This window comes from Triticum aestivum, chromosome 6A, assembly GCF_018294505.1.
Source record: "Triticum aestivum cultivar Chinese Spring chromosome 6A, IWGSC CS RefSeq v2.1, whole genome shotgun sequence".
NCBI lineage: Eukaryota > Viridiplantae > Streptophyta > Magnoliopsida > Poales > Poaceae > Triticum > Triticum aestivum.
In genome coordinates this window covers 58,149,393-58,167,035 of record NC_057809.1, presented here as the reverse complement: position 1 = coordinate 58,167,035, position 17,643 = coordinate 58,149,393, and the positions used below count along the sequence as shown (strand labels likewise).

The 17,643-nt window shown below is 45.5% G+C and overlaps 1 protein-coding gene and 1 long non-coding RNA gene across 2 annotated transcripts; both read right to left on the bottom strand.

Moving 5' to 3' along the window:
* Positions 1-711: 711 nt before the first annotated feature.
* LOC123130266 (uncharacterized) lies at positions 712-1,676 on the bottom strand. The gene is made up of 3 exons (XR_006463783.1): positions 1,511-1,676; positions 1,347-1,429; positions 712-1,253 (listed from the first exon to the last, which is right to left on the bottom strand). It is a non-coding gene; the product is annotated as an uncharacterized lncRNA (long non-coding RNA).
* A 2,601-nt stretch (positions 1,677-4,277) lies between these two features.
* LOC123131998 (uncharacterized) lies at positions 4,278-8,354 on the bottom strand. Its single transcript, XM_044551740.1, has 3 exons — positions 8,338-8,354; positions 7,886-8,002; positions 4,278-7,755 (listed from the first exon to the last, which is right to left on the bottom strand). Exon 3 carries the CDS (start codon positions 7,676-7,678, stop codon positions 5,756-5,758), a length of 1,923 nt encoding a protein of 640 aa, XP_044407675.1. The 5' UTR covers positions 7,679-7,755; positions 7,886-8,002; positions 8,338-8,354; the 3' UTR covers positions 4,278-5,755.
* Between the last annotated feature and the right edge of the window lie 9,289 nt (positions 8,355-17,643).

The window sequence follows — 17,643 nt, the reverse complement described above, 5'->3', positions numbered from 1 at the left end:
CGAAGAAGAGGACGACGATGATGATGAGGAGGAATGGTCGAATGAGGAGGAGGACGATGACAACAGGAACGACGATGACGACAGCGGCGATGATGAAAAGCCAACGGTCAATGGCAAGAAGCGTCCTTGCCAAGACGATGTCGCGAGGCCATCCAACAACAACAGGAAGAAGTAGAAGGACTAAATTAAGCATACTGCATATATCTCTGTTTATCATGTCAATCTCATCGCAGACGGTTAGTAATATGTATTCGACAGAGATCTTCTACATTATTGCCCACAGGTTGGTTTGTTGAACTGTGTGCCCTAACGAGCACCCAATTCACAAAAAAGACCGTATGGGTTGTCTATAATGATCGCACACAATTCTGATTACCAACCTGTTTGTCAGGTATCACACACATCTTGTTACGCCGAACCGTTTGTGTTCACCTCAATCATCGCAAACGGTTCATCAGAGTGAACTGTATGTCGTATATCGCACACACCTTGACCTGGCTGCCCGTTTCTGTTGTTCTGTCTCATCACAAATAGTTCGTACAGATCAATCGTATGCCCTCATCGCACACGCAACTAAAATCTGAACCGTGTTTGATGTATCATCCATCGCAAATGTTTTGCACCTTTTTTGACGGGTTTTTTACATCACCATTTGCGATTAATGCATCGCACACAGTTTCATCAAAGGTTCTCTAATCATAGTGTCGCGTTAGCAGCATCCTGCATTAGTGATAGTTTCACAAATAGCAAACACATAGTTCCACGTAGTTTCACAACCACTAGACACTACAAGAGCCAAGTATTCAAGAGCAGAATTACTTGCTCCTGCTTCTCTTGGAGGTACGGTCCTCGTTCCTCTTTGAATGAGTCTCTTCAGTCTTCTTCTTGGGCCATCGAGTAACCGGTCTCTGGAAAGGGTCCGGACTCAGCAAATCCTTCTTCTTTGGATTCCTCTTCGACAGCTAAGATGGTTCAGATGATTGAGTTGGTGGAGGTCCATAATCTTCATCGTACTCCTCCCCATTGCTCTCATCCTCCTCGTCCTCATGATACTACTCCTCCTCCCCTTCTTCATGTGTGGCCTCCTCCTCCTCCTCCTCCTCCCCCTCCTCCGCAACCAACCTAGAAGACGAGGGAACATGGCTCGATGAGCCGATGTGACCCTGTGTGGTTGCAGGATGATAAGCTTCAACCGACCCAGCTCCAGCACACCCAAGCAGGCCTACCAGCTTGCGACAACGCTTCACGAACTTCTGCACTCACAATGAAACAAGGGCATAATAAGTATCAGATTTATGATTGCAAGTGAACAAGATGCATCTGTTCCGAGGAGGCTGAAATTGTACCTTCATCGTCCCCCTCACTTTGTTCTCAGATTTTATGCTCCTCTCCCTATTCTGTGATCAACTGATTCTTCTACCGGCTCATCCTGCAAGGCATAGGCCACAAGAAACATCATAATAAAGTCAAACACAATGAAATCATGGGCACGAAGAACAAGCGCACTCACATGTGGAGCGCTTGGCCGTCGGTGTCGGTCAGGGGCCCGGTGGGGTATGCTGATACATCCCAAACTGCGTGGCCACTCGTTGTGGCAAGTGCCACTCGACGGCGTACACACAAATCATGCGCACGATGCACCGCCAAAGACCACTATCCGCATCGCACATCACGTTCAGATCGAAGTCCCACTCTCGGTCATGATACGGCCACCAGTTTACCTATTACATGTACATTGGTAAGTTCCCACCTCGGTCAAAAGTGGAATCAAAGAGAAAGGTGGTGAGCGAGTTCATATACCTGCGTATGCGTCAAAGCGTCCAACTCGTTGGTGTAGGTCTTATACGAAGTTTTGTTTAGGCCCGTGTAGAGTTTGACAACGTCCCACTCGTAAGCTATGGTGGGGTGTTGAGTCTCGTCGTCGTCTTTGCTATAGGCACCCCCATGGGCGTCTTGGCATCTTCCCCGGACGCCCCACCGGCAGCCGCTCCCACATCCAAATGGAGAGGGCCCAGACAAAGCCACCCATATTGGACTTGTCTCCCGTCCTCTTGGTTGCGTCGTCAAGCTGCAAAGCATCAAATGAGGATCAGATATAACAAAATGTCATGGACATACTTTCGTGGATAGGCAATGAGATACTCTCTTACCAAACAGTATAGGTAGGCGAGAGATGCGGTCCCCCATCTGTACCCTGCATCCCAGTCGGCTAGGAATAACATATACGACCAGTTGGCAGAGTTCCCCAAGCTGTCTGGAAACACGACCTCCGTGAGAAGATACCACAGGTAGGCCCTCGCGTACCACTCCACAGTCGCCTCATCGGCGTCTTCGGGGCATGTCTTCCGGTGCTTCGAGAGCCAGGGTAACGATACACCGGATGTACGGTTACCTTTAGCACCGGGGCAGTCGCCGATGAGGGTGGTAACCCTCTGCTACCAGTTGGTCCTCTCCACTCACCCGGTGAGTGCTTGACCCTCGATCGGCATGGCAGTAATCATCGACCAATCCTCGAGGGTCACCGTCATCTCCCCACATGGTAGATGGAAAGAATGGGTCTCCGGTCCCCACTGGTCAATCGAAGCTGCCAGAGCTGCGCGGACAAGCATCGGCGGCTGATGCTTGAACTGCAACACGAAACCCAACAGTCAGGCTCTCTTGAAGTACGGCGCATAGCGCTCATCGTAGTCCATATTCCCGGCAACCCCATGACTCCTCATGCGCAGTGGCTGGAGCATCTGTCAATCAGAAAACTTTGATCAATATTTCCTTCATATTACTTACCACTCCGTTCTCTATGAAATGGGCACAATGACCCTTGTCAAATGCGTAGTCAAGCATGGAGTACCGTGGGCCAATGTTGTCCGCAAGAGGTGCCCGCCTTAATAAAATTTCATAAACAAAAGCATCATAAGCATAAGCATACATAAACAAAAAATGAAATTTCTTAGTTACATGAACTAGGGTTCATCTTCCAACATGCATATTCCTCCAACAACATCTACTACACATGATGGATCACATCATATCGGCATGCATCATATCAAAATAAAATCCTCCAACATGCATCATATCATCATTTTTTAACATTTTTTAAATAGAGTTCATCTTGAATGCATTTTCTCCAAACAACATCTTCATATCATCATACCAACATGCATCATAAAACAAAACAAGTCCTCCCACATGCATTACATCATAATTTTTTTAACAAAAAAAATTATGAACTAGGGTTCATCTTCACACTAACATATGAACTATTGATTAGAGTTCATATTCAATACCACTAGTTACTAAAGAACTAAGAACTGGAACTACAATCAAACTAAAACAATTCTAGGTGAAAAAAATTCCAATCTAAGTTCAAAAATATGAGGGATTCCAAGCAAATAATGCGTCGAATCGAAAGCAAGTTTGCAAAAACTACTTGGAGGGATCAGAGGAGCTTACGTTTCTCTCTTTGGGGCCATCTCGATCTGCAAAAACGATGAAGAAACGGTGAAGATCCGAGGGGGGAGTGGAGGAGATGAGAGAGGGAGAAAGGGGCGAGGGAAAAAAAAGAAGAAACTGCCGACCGGGGAGGGGGAGGGGTGGGGAGATGGGCAGGGGCGCAGGGTTGGGCGAAATAACTGCTCGCACCCTACCGCCAAGGGTGTACCGCCAGCACCCCTGGCGGTAGGGTGCGACGAAGAGGGACGGCGGTCGTCTCCACGTGCTGACGTGGATTAGTACCCGATCCCTGGCGGTAGGATGTCTAACCCTACCGCCAGCACCCCTGGCGGTAAGAAAAAGGATCAAATCCCGTAAAAATTCCCAACCGGGGTCAGATCCTGAATTTGTATGCGAGAAGGGTCAAAACACGAAATTTTGCCTCCCCCTGTACTTGTCTCCTGGCAGGAGCCATTGATGTTGATCTTCAGGAAATCTTCAGATGGCTTAGGCCAGTGATCGGTACACATGACACCAGTTTGCCTGCTCCTGCAAAAGATATACACATTGTATTATACTCCTATGTACAAGGGCAAAAGAAGTACTATTATGCTCGATAAAAAGGTGATTAGTAAACTCGGTTACCTAGCGCAGGGCTGAAGTGGAGACCGCAGCAGGCAGAGGAGACAGGCACTCCAGCAACGACAGCATTGCGCGACTTCCAAAGATTCCATATAAGGGGAACGGAGTGCAAGGAGACATTGGCCTCTGGCTTTTTTTTTTTTTTTGAACCGGGCATTGCCCCTTTCCATTATAACTGAATAACGGAAATACAACATTGGCCTCTGGCTGCAGCAAAGAATCCACAATTCCCAAAGCACGTACAGACCAATGAAGGCCCGAGACAACCAAACATCCAAGGCACATACAGCGTTCCCAGGCACACTTGCATCAAGCATCCGCCTCTGGCGCACGCAGGCGCAACAAAGACTCAGAAAACATAAAGACTGAAGCTTTCCTTTCAACACTATCAGCGTGTCTTTACGCTTTGCCTGTATAAGAAAGGCAGCCACTGCAAGAGCAACCCAGCGGCTTTGTGAACAGTCTGTAAAGGAGAAACATGCAGCTTATGCTCGGAAATCAAATCCTTACGGCAACACCAACACAGCCAAGTAAGATGTCACTGACAAGCACCAGGTTGGTTTCTCTCCACGTTGTTTTCGTATATTTGCATTTTAGGAAGATATGACTGTCGCTCTCGTCAAGTCTATCCATATCAATTCCTCTGCACTTTAGGTTGGGAAGTGGAAAGGCTATCCTAATCTCCAAAGGAACATGCATATTTTCCTTGGCAATTTTTCGCTCCATATTTGTTCCAACAGCTGGTCGTACATGCAGCAGTCCAGCACTGACGTCTTCCTATCCAACAACAGTAATACTGACATCTCCCTGTCCAAGAATACATCAAAAGGCTCTTATTACATCCGTTGGGAAAAAGAACCTAGCTTGCCCAATGACTAGGTATAAATTGTTCAAAACACAACCGCGAATCAGATTAAAGCCTGAAGCTATAATTAAGTTGCATGTAAGAACAATGCAAGCTTATAAGATTCAGCAACATATATAAAAACGTGTGGCCTTGATAAGGATAAGTAAACAGCTAGCTAGCAGTAGCAGGCATAAATGTAAAGAAGATCGAACAACTTCTTGTTAATACATATAAGCAACTAGCCTATTATTACATCATCACGGGCACAATACAAGTTGAGCAGCTAGCTAGCCAAGCCAAAAAAAACATCATGAATTAAAGATCATACAAGGAAGGGAGAGTAGGAAGATAACCCCCCGCCTGATCAGTTCGAGCACCACCTCCCCACCCCCTCAATGGACCAGGCCTGAAAGAACCGACTACTGATATTTCTGGGCATTTATTTATTTACTGCAGACCGTAGTACAGGGCATTAACCTCACCATGGACAGTTGCTATTGCGATGATGAAGCAAGCAATGTCATGACTACCCTTTGCACATATAGCAATGTCTCCATAACTGACGACCGGAGTCTGTGCTGAAATAGATGTGCAGTGCATCAATATTGTTCAGACCACTCCTTGAATCTCCTGTTGGAGCAAAACTAGCTCAGTGTGAATGCGCCGTGATCTCAATGCACAAATCAATCATACATGCTGGCATGCATTTAAACAAGAAATGGTAAAGGTAATCGTTTTTATAACCAGAGATACAATACAAAATTGATGAACAAATATCAGATAAAATAGACTGAGTTTACCCACCACACCACACCAGCATGGAAGCAATCAATTAAGTCAAGTAGTAATTGACTCCTCCATATCAATTTGCCTACAGTATGGTATGCTAGCAGTAGTTAGCTCAAAAAGATGTCCTGCGCTGAAATCATCTTTGATAAGGCTGATACTGCGCTCCACGTCACCAGTACGCCGATGCGCCATCAGCAGCCAAACGAAAGTAATGAGCTCTCCCCCGGTGCTCAGGCGCCGGGCATGCTCTTCCGGACGGGACTTTCCAGCTGCATAGACGAGCATCCGCACCCACACCTTCTCTAGTATCGCCAGCTCGGCATTGATGCCCTGTTGATTTTCTAGCACCACCGTTTGCTCCTTCCAGAAGCCCAGACCAGGACCCTCATATTCTGAAGCCAACCACTCAAGAAAATTCTCCTTTCTGGAGGCAACATCGGCTGCTACCATAAAATCCTGCACCTTGCTGTTGGAGGAGGAGGCACCCCTGGACCAGTCTGAGGCAGCCGCTGCTACCATAAAATCCTGCACGTTGCTGCTCACGGGTAGCATGGCAGGTTGCGCCAGCAGCAGGTACAACATGTACTCAGATAGCCTCTTGCAGTTATCCATAAGACGCCGCCACTGCTGTGCTGCCTCTTGGTCTTGCTCTTGGACGGCCAGGTCAATCGGGAGCCGACCACTGCTGCTCACCATCATCGACTTCGCCACCTTGTGCATCACCACATCTGTCCAAATGTGTAGCGACAGCAAGGCCTTCTCGAAGGGGAGGACAAGTAGTGATCTATAAGCACTTGGAACGCAGATGCGCTCAGGAAGCCACCCCCTGTCATGACCTATTGTTTCGTGGATAAGCTCCTTCATCTCCCTTGTGATGTGGGCATGCTTGGTGTTTCTTATCTTGTTCCACAGTTCACTAGCTCCAAATACGCCTGCCATCTTTGACATGATGACAGTGCTACTCCACCTTCTGTCCGTGCTTCTGCTTTTGTTGCAGCAGGAGCTCAAGAAGTTGTACTGTCCCATTGAGTTTGACCACCATGGCTTGGTCTCTGGTTGGATCCTCATGAACATAGGCCAGGCCACTCGAGTGAGCAGCACACGACACCATCCAGCTCGAGCTTCCAACAATGGCCACTCCAATGGTGACATGATCATCACAACGAAGAATGAGCAAGCTTCCAAGCAAACTGCTCCAATGAATAATATGTAGGTGATGGCAGCATCAACTCTACTTCTTCTGTAGTCGACATTGTTGTATACTGATGTTGTTTGCTCAGCATAGGCACTACTACTCACCATCATCTTGACATAGAGCACAAAGGCAATCACTATGGAGGCGAAGGAGACACACAGAAGGATGGCGCCAGACCTTGTTTGAATCACCCGAGATTTTGTGTAGAGGCTGTCATACATTATGCTAAGCTCGATCTCCGCCCTTTTGAAATTCAGTTGTGCATCCCCTCTCGGAACCTCCCGATCGTATTGATACAGAAAGTACTCGCGAGTTAAATCGTCCATGTCGAAGAGTTTCCGTCCAGCGAATATATCCCGCACGCCTCGCTCCCTGAGAAGAGCATACCTAACAATTTCTTGATAGGTCTGCTCTTTTCTTTCAGTACTGAATCCTAGTCCAAATTGAAGGGATGCTTTCTTAGCTTCTGTGCTAGTGGAACTCCTGAGGCCTTCCTGGCTCCCCAACTTGAGTGCCCAAATCCTCTCCCCATACTTGATGATCCCATCAACGAACAACAATGCAGCCGAGATTAAAAGTTGGTAGTATGACAATGTTACCCATTTCCACAGCACATAGACAACTAGGCATGCTTGGCCTAGCAGCATCAGCAGGTGCCTCAACCACAGCTCATTGTCCTCCAATGAAAAAGCAGTCACAGTGTCCTGTCCTCCAAGATGGATAAGAAGGAATGGTGCCCACAATACCATGAGCTGTTGAGGGGTTTCACTGGGCATTGATTTATGATGATCATCATTGTTGTCTGTGGTGGAAGTGGTAGCAACCTCGCGTGAAAGAAGGCCCAGAGCATATGCTGCAGTGAAATCAGCTGATAGGTAAGACAACCATGTCATGATCCTAAGCAGCCTATGGTCGTGGCGGCGCCGAAGGCTGCCGGAGAAGAAGAGGAATAGTTGCAGGCAAAAGCTCAAGAGAATCAATACATGGATTTCCCAGTCGCTGAATAGTTGCATAATGGTAATGAACTTTGAAGCTTCTGCCATGGATCGACTTACGTACTCTTGGCAATCCTAGGTAGCCGGTTCTCTCTTGATTTGCAACTGCATGGACATCAGCGGTTTCTGATAATTAGATGCAATCAGGGTATGTTCTGCATCTAGCTAGCTAGACTAATTAAGCAAGAAAAATAACATCAGATAGCAGAGAATTCATGACTCATGACTAAAGTACTTTCGAAACATGGCATGCCCTTGACCCAACTGTAGTTTGATCTAATATTTTTTTTACTTGTTCGGATGGGAATAATATTAAAGCATAAACAAAGAGCAAAATTAGATTGGTATTTCTATGATCTGGAGCAGAAGATCAATAGATTGTTTGCATAAGCCTACTGAAGATGTAAGAAAATGTTGTGATAATAAATAGTAGCACTGACTATGATAGGTATTCCAGATCTTGTAGCTTTGCTTTCCTTGGATGCCTTAGCAAGTTGATTCTTGCTCAAAGCAAGAGAATTATTGATCTAGCCTTCTTTCCCATCATCCTTATTGCAAATCCTTTTCCTTTACCTTAGACCCAGATTTCCTCTCCACTTGTTTAACATCCATTGACTTTTTCTTTGCAGGAGATTCATCGGGTTCTTCACTCCAAGCATGACATTTCAGTCTCATCAATTTCCTCTCCCAACGATAAATTCTCAGAACCAGACAACTAGTGTTGTCTTGATCATCATTCCTTTCTCAGATTCAAGTGCTTGCTTCCATCTCTCACTCCTTTTTGGATTATAAAACCAAACATCAGTATTCTGGTACTTCATACAACTATACAAGAGTTAAAAGGACTGTCGTGAGACACCACTCTTTTGATCATTGGATAGTACCAATCTGTTCTTGCAAATATAGGTGAAATTTACTATGATATGCTATTGTCAACTATAGGAAGAATATCCAGTCAATATATCAAAAAAATCAGTGGTCTACTATTTGTGTTCCCTTTTCAGAAAGTTCATTTTTCTCTTTGTCCAGAAAAGTACATATAACTATGAAGTACGGAAAGAAAAGGTGAGAAATAGACATGGTAGGGAATACAGAAGTAGAATGGAAATGGAAAAAGGCGAGGCAAGAAAAAAGGTGTTCAGCTACAGTACAACAGAATAAGCTAATAAACATGTCACTTGTTGCGTATTACAGAATTTCGAGTGCTCATATTCTAGTAGATGAAAATGTATTACTCCTTAAACACAGTTTCCAAAACAATTGACAAGGTGGTGTGAGTGTATCATCTCAAGAGGTAGCAACGTCAGTTTCACAGCGAAGTTGGAAATGTTCCTAGAGTCCCAAAGGAAGGTAGCATACACACACCGTGGGTAGTTAGTTTGTGGCAATGTCCAATTAGTAATTTCTAGACACATGAAGGTGATAGAAATGAATGACAACAATGCGAAAAAGGGAAGCATGAGTTCTCAGTGTTCTCCAACCAGTTTGATGTGCTAAACGTGTATTCAGAGTCATATACTCATCCCAACTGAGCTAATTACGCTTTATTTTGGGTTCAGGCCACAAAGCTTCAATTAATACTCTTTATTTTGGGTTCAGGTCACAATGACAAGCAGCTTCAACTAACCCAAAAAAGAACTATAACAAAAATAAATGTATTATTATCTTTCTATGTTCTACTACTGAACATTCTGATTAATATTCTGAACCAAATCAAAGAGTAGCATATGGTTCAAAGATAAAATAGTTCATTTTTTGAAGTGAGATCCTGATCCCATTTCTGTTATGATCAATGGAAGTAACAGTGTCCTGCGGTCTTACAACTTGGAACAGGTACATAACAGAGTGATCTCACATACAGCTTTTGGAGAAAACGTACACCCTACTGCTGATCTGTAACAGCAGAAGGTAGAGTAGCATTTGTACACTAGATAGTGTAAATTTGAAATTTTAACCAGGCTGAGTCAACTCTACCTCTTACCTACCAGAAGACATTTAAATAAAGTACCATAAAGACCAGTCAGTACCTCTATAGCCCCAGTCTTCATTGATGGCTTCTGTCGGGCGCAGCCGCACCACCCCCTTGACAGCAACCACTGTGGGCCCACTCTTAGCCTATTCACAATAGAGTAAGCTTGAAGGTATTCTGGCAGAGCTGTCACCTGCAGATAGAGTAGAATAAACCCAGGGCTTGAGATCTCTATACAGTTTGAACAACAATGACAGTAAACATCAAATCTAGAACTGGTAATCTTGTAAGAATTAGTATCAATAAAACAGATACTGCATTTTATTTCCGATAAACCACAAAGGGGATGAGAATATTAGTTTGACTGTGTAAGTTATGTGATCATGCAACAACGGTAGCTACTGTGTTTACTTTTGTGAAGAAAGAAATATCAATACAGCAGCAACTACTCTACTCCACAGAGTACATTACAATGATCAGGATTTCGCAGCTACGAGATCATAAACCGATGTTCCTCTAGGTTTGCAACAATAACAATGATAACAACCAAAGGTGCCACCAACGACATCAAAAAAAGAAATGACTCACTCACCTGGACCATGCCGGATGAGTCGCGGACAAGGTGAGGCCCACGTGGGAGCGGCGGAGGGTGATCCAGCCACAGGGTCTAGGACCAGGAAAGTAGCGAGGCGCGAAGGGCTAGGCGAACACCAGACGCAGCATTTCATAAGAACAAAGATTGCGACATTTCATCGAACAGGACGCGGGCAAGGGTGAGCTGATGAATCTTGACAAGAGAGAACGGTACGTGGGAAGCCGAATATTGGTCCGGAGTGATTCTGGCGGGTAGTGACAGGTGAAGAACGGCGGCGGAGGCGGAAGTAAGAGGAGGCGAGAAGCTGAAGCGTGGCAGCGGCGGCGGTGGCGGCAGGTGGGAAGGAGGAGAGGGATGAAGCGTGGGAGAGGCACGAGAATGCGGAAGCGTGCTAGGAGGAGGATGCGCGGGAGAGGGAGAGGGAGGCGCCATGGCGGGAGGAGGACGGCGACGCGGAGAGCAAGGAGAGCGCGAGGAGGGAGACTGTGAGAGGCGGAGCGGATAGACGAGGTGTTGGGGCAGGAGGAGGAGGAAGCGAGGACACGCGGTGGGGGCACGGCGGCGGCCGACAGGTGGAGGGCCGGCGTGGCGGAGGGGCCATCGGGCCGGCGGTGAGAGTCGCCGGAGTACATGACGGACGCGGCGGGTGCGAGGTGTGAACTGTGTGGCCGATACGTACAGCGCTGTAGAGTGTAGAGTGTTGTGTGTTTGACGACTCGAGGACTCCCGGTTGGCCGTTGGATCAGGAATCAACGTATTCTTCAGATTCCATTTGATGAGTGATGAAACCATGTCTGCGGGCGCCCAATTGTGGATTGGGTTAATCATCTGAATTTTTTCGTTGAGATGGTGGGGGATGATCAGCTTGCTTGCGAGGTAAGAAAAGGTCGCTCGAAATGCTTCCTGATGCAAAGGGCTTTCATGTTGCCCAGCTGTTCTAAGGAGTAAGGCCCGCCTCAACTCTAAGGATTGGCTTGCTTTAACGGCGTGCAGCTCGAAAAGCTTCAGATCAACACTCCTAGAAGTTTGGGCCTTCTTTGGTTTACATGATAGGAATAGGAAAAATATAGGAAGTGAGATGGCATGCATCTCGATTCTTATAAAGCATTTGATGCATAGAATAGGAATTATTTTATTGAGTGTGACTAATTTTTTTTTCTTTAAAATGTGAAGGATTGCTTTCTATTCTGCATGGGAATAGAAATCCATTCCTACAATTCAAAGGCCTCCATAAAAAAAATTCCTTTGAAAATCCTATCCTATAAGATTTCTACAAACCAAGAAGGCTTTGAATGTCAAAATTGATGGTTCAATATAATATGTATTTAGAGGTGGAACTCATGTTTTGTTTTTGATCACTAAATCCTTGATAGTGCTGTTTGCAGAAATGGGTGTCAATAAGTATTTAAAGCAACAAGGGAGGTCTCAGATTGATGGTCAATTTTCCCTTTTTGGTGTTGTTTCATCGAGGTTTTTATTCAAAGAGTTGCAATTTTCATTCTTTTCATATGACTGATGTCCTAAATTAGTAAGAACTTATTTGATTTGATAATTGCATGATCTAGGTATTCCGTCTTATGGAGTTGGAGCTTGCTTACACATAGCTGATATGTTATTAATACTAGTAAAACGCCCGTGCGTTGCTACGGGCTATACTGTATATAAATGAATCAGACAAAATATTGATATTGAAGCTTATTTCTCTCTCATACACAACCTTAAGGTCGACGGCAGGTTCCCGTGATCTAGTGTGGCAACATAAAAACTCCACCCCATGACACACCCTTATGTTTTCCTGTCGGACCCTCCCCTTCCGCTCGGTTTTCGCCGTAGTGAGACATTTCTCGCTGGAGCCCTCTCCTTTAAAACGGGATGACGCCCACCTCACCTTCGCCATCACGGCCTCTCTCCTTCACACCATACTTCCCCACGAAGGGATTGCATTTAGACGTCGAAAAAAATCGATGGCGAGGGAGTCATGGAGGAGGGGTAGAGAACGAACCGGTGAAAGCCAAAAAATCTGCGTACAATGTTCGCTCTGCCTGGGTCATAGAGGAGTCCCCTGGTAGAGGAGTTTGGGAGAAGAGGACGGCGACGCGAGGACACGTCGGGAGGATCGCAAGGAAGGCACGCTGGTAGAGGAGATCAGAGAGAAGAGGACGGCAGCGCGAGGACGTCGGGATTATCGCGAGGAGGGCAGGCGATGGGAGGATTGCGTTCACATCCACGTTAATGGGCCAGCCCATGCTGTGATGTGATGATGTCAAAGGTGGGCGAAAGATAGGAGTGGTGGGATGAGGTGGAGTGAGGCGAGACTACCAACTAAGACATTAGTAGTAGAGATTACTGAGAGTTGGTATAACATACATAATCCTTATGGAAAATGTTAGGCCGAATCTTTGAGTAAGTGAATCTATCTTGTAAACTCCATTGTAGACCATGCATATACATTATTCTCCAGAAGAACTGGTGCAGATTATTTGAAGGAGCTTGATATCCCATATCCCATAGTCCTCGTGTAGTCTTGTATTGAAAGATATAGGTATGTAAGACAGTTAGCTTGGAATGAAATAGATAATTAAATGGAAAAGAGAAGAACTGAAATGAGGTAGAACTTCCAGTAGGGTCACATTTCATTACTCAGACTAACCAAAAGTTTCAGAACCGAGTTCTTGGAGCTCTTTGTCTTTGAGGTCATCATTCTTTATAATCTAAAACGTGAACATTTGGTTGGTAAAGAACATTACGTGTTAAATATGATATGTTATAGCAAGCCTAAGATCAGGACCACCTCTCATGGGCACAATCAACTCCCTAAAGTTTTTTTTATCAGATGCATAATGCACATCACTTACCGAGGAAGATTTTAGCCTCTTCAACTAACAATCGGCATCCCTTGTCAAAGCTCACACCAATGCACGTGTAATCATTCTACACTTTGATTGATAGACTGAAAATAAATACACAAAAGATAGGAGCTACTCACATTCAAACTTCTGCCACAAGCTCGTTGATGGTCATGCCCCTTCAACATGTTCACACATAGTGCATCAAAAAATAATATTCCTCCAACCAGCCCGTACAGAATGCCTCAAATTGGCATGATAAAACAAATCCAGATTGCATTATTCACTGAAATTATAAAAAATGAAAACATCTCAAACCAATATGTATGTAGAACCTGAAATTATATCTTAGGTATCAAAACGACTATACAACCTTCCAAAAAGCGAAGGAGGACCATACATAATACAATACTCCTTTCCAGCGCTTTACGTCGCCCGCCTCCCAATGCATCCCTGGTCATCTCCATGGCCTACAGGAGGCGCTTCACCTACAGCAGAATTTCGAGATAGGAATCCCTTCTTCACCTACATCAAAATTTCGAGATCCCAACACTATCAGGCTAATACAAAGATCCATGAGAAGTGTGAACGCACCAACGTCTCCGGGTATGCATGGACCGTACGGGTAACTGATTTGGGAAACGTAGGCGGCGATGCTGGCATGGACGACGTCACATGATGCATCTATAGTGAGACCGGCGGCGGCCAGCAGCACCGTGGCGGCCTAATTTGATAAGCCCGGCGGTCGAGTACCTGGAAGGCCAGTAGCCCACGCCCACGACATTGGCAAAGTAGCTCGGGGATGGCAGCGGCGAATCGCTGGGTTACCCATGTCAGTGACCTCGAGGCGCCGTTGGCGGAAGGGGAGCTTGTTTCCACTGTCGCAGATCTCCCATGCGACATCAATGGTCGACAGCATCGGTCTCTCTCGATGGACCGGATCTTTCCCTGTCGCGTTATTCGGGGGAGAGGGGGTAGGCAGTGCCAAACAGCGGAGGGAGAGGCTTGACCTGGCAGGTTCTTGATCGGTTTGACAGTTCTTTTTTTTCAAGGATAGCTGAATGCCCTTGCGTTGCTATGGGACATCCAAGATATATATATTGATCAATAACCATAAGGTTATTAATTCTACTTCACAAACTTCGACAATGCATGCACATTTTAATTTTTGATCAAAAAACAAAGGTAACAAACTCCTATAACAGTGGATAAAATACAAGAAATCAGTCTAACTAAAAATACCATGTCTACCTTAGAATGTCTATAATATCAATAAGAAGTCTGCTACAAAACCTACTAACAGGTGGAAAAGGGGCAGCTAGTATCTCTCCAACAAACAAAATCATACCATACAAAATAGATTACCTGCAGTCAATAAAACAGTAGTAGGGCATCTGAACAAAAAATACATAGGGAAAATGGAACATGTCGTTTCAAAGATTACATCAATCCTGTCAATGTTAACCACAATACTGAAGATAGGCCATAATGGCCACATGACCATCTGCACTGTACTGATAACTGAACTGCGTGTCTTCATTGCTATCATTATAGATTAACATATTTAATTGTTTCAGCACAAAGGTTCCATAATGTCAGGGTAAATTCAAGAATCTTCACACGCACTTAATAGACCATGTAATAGCATGTTGAAAACTATGCAGGAAAAGCATGGTTCTGAGATACTTAAGTCTTGAGGTCAGTCCAGTCTTACCACGAAAATGAAAAGACCATATGATGTCTGGTGCAGCTCCCTATTCATCAGTAGAGAATCCTTCGATTTATTTACATGAAGATTCTTATTGGGCATGGCTGCATCAATCCGAGTATATATATCTGGATGATTGATTCCACACATGTGGAGCAGATATTGGAGATTATTAAGATTCTAGTTTATTCCAAACTTTATTTATTTTTATCCCAGTTCTAGACTTCTAATGTCTGTGAAAGAAGAAAATCTTGACCGGAACACAAAATGGCAACAATAAGAAAAAGTTATCACCGGAGCAATGCAGTTAAGAGTTCTGGATACCTTTCAGAAAGAAGTGACATATATTAGCATACTTTATCAGAACAATTCAATCTGCAAATTAGCAAACATGGACATTACAGTGCATAGTAGTACGAAAAAAGGTGACAAACAAGTGAACTGTGACACAATGTAACAGCTGAATCAACAAGGACATGTTAGAATGCGAACATATTGGAGATGAGAATTCCATTGACCTCTTGTTGGACTCTTCAAATTAGATCACTGATGGCACTTCCAGCAGCGAGGCTTCCCCACGGCAAGGCATCTTTCTGGCTATTGTAGCTCTGGAGGATTATGCCATCAGTAGATAATCTGCCAGGACCTAAGGCTTCTCCATCCGGCCACGGCTGCAACCACGTCCACATCGCCGTGGATGCTCCGCCATATCCGCCTGGATGATCGCAGGCTCTTCATCACCAACCTCTTGTTTAGCCACGATGCCACGGTGGCCACCAGGCGGCTTGAAGCCACAAACGACATGCTTGAGCACACATCGCGATGTTGGGGGCCACACCCGACAGCGACACCATGCAACGCGTCATGGCGGCGTTCATGGAGGCGTTGGCGCGATGCTAGCTCCTGGCATGGGCTGGCCTGTGCAGAGCACTGCTCCTACCCCGTGCGGCGCCCACACCACCATCGCACCCTATACCATGCAATCAAATTGGCAGATAGAGTGCAAAATAATGGAACAAAATTGACAGAAAGATGAACAATGTGCAAGTAGCAACCTCAAAATACGAGGACTACTCGTTTTGAAGTTTCAGAAGAGTTGATCTCAGAAAACTTCAATTGAACGCAAGGCCGAGTAGCAATGTACCCGGATCAGCAGCCTGATTTTTAGATGGTGTAGCTGGCAAATCTTCAAATCTAGTCCCCAAGAAGGAAATCAAGAGCAGATCATGAAGTTAATATACAGAGCTTCCAGAAATCACACATTCACCTACGTCCAAAATGAAGCCTCCACCTACCAAATGTCCCACAGGCAGTATGTAAGGCAGCGGAATGGATGATCAAATCATAAAACACAATCTAGTATTTACCAGCGATTCAGTATCCTGCACGTCGGACTGGATCTCAGAGAGCCTCTGCTTCATCTTGTCTGCTTAGATCTCACCATGTAAGACGAAACCAACAACATCGAATAGAAATAGGCACGGGAAGAGAGGGTGGCGATCTTGGCGAAGACCTCGCAGACGCAGAGTCGCAGTACTGGCGCTCGTAGCCCTGGAACACCTCGCTGCTTATGATTGCTCCTCTTGATCGCCTTTCATGGCATGCATTAAAGATAAATGGTAGCTAACCAGACCTGGCCGCTGCCACCGCCGAGAGGAGGTTGAGTAGTCAGCTGTTTGCGTAGGTGAAAGCTGCTATGTACGTCCTTGATCCATCGCCCGCCGTCCAGGATCGACCCATGCACATGAGACAATACTGGGCGCGCATCGAAGCAGACTTCATGGCTATGTCCCGGATCCACCGCCCTCTGTCCTGCTTGACCCATCCACATGAATCAACACCGGACGCACCGGCTCGTCATCGATGCCGACGAGCTGTTTCATTGCGAGGTCAAGGGGGACCGCGGAAGGGCCGCACTGGTGCATGTGCTACGCGCTACTCGCTAGCGGTGTCAACTAGGAAGGGGCGGCTAGGGTTTGAACAGGGAGGAGGAGACACGGCTTGCGTGGATTTTTCGTTGCTTGCGTGCGTGGGTATGACGGTTTTGCTGGTTCTTTCGCCGGATCACATGGGGGTGGGACCACGTAATTAAGAAGAACGAATCACGTTTGGGGTGGAACGTACGCAGGGAAAACCAACAGCGCACGGGAGGGAGGCTAGACGAAGGGTTCGACGACGTAAGACGGGAAACGGAACGCTGCGTTTCTTTTAGGTATTATAGGTAATTGCCCGTGCGTTGCTACGGGAGCATCCAATCCTATTGTTCTACTATGCATGTATATCTTTATGGCACATTCTTGTTGTTCTAACATATATCTTTAGGGCACATCAGGCCACACTGTTGACTTCTTTTTACCATTAAATAATTTCTTCCTCCTACTTTCTCAAGAGTTGCTAATGTAGATGAATTTAAGAATTTTGCATAATGTTTCCCCCAAACAAGCTATTCCGCCTACTTTATCTCACTCTAGCAGGCACTATGTATCCTAGCTTCTAACTCTCTACAAAAGATAGGAAATGGACTGTTCAAACATAACATTATTCAGAAAAGAGCAAAAGCATGATTCTCAGGAAGAATGTATAGCAAATGTTTTACTAATGCTAGTATATTGAACAAGTTCAAGTAAT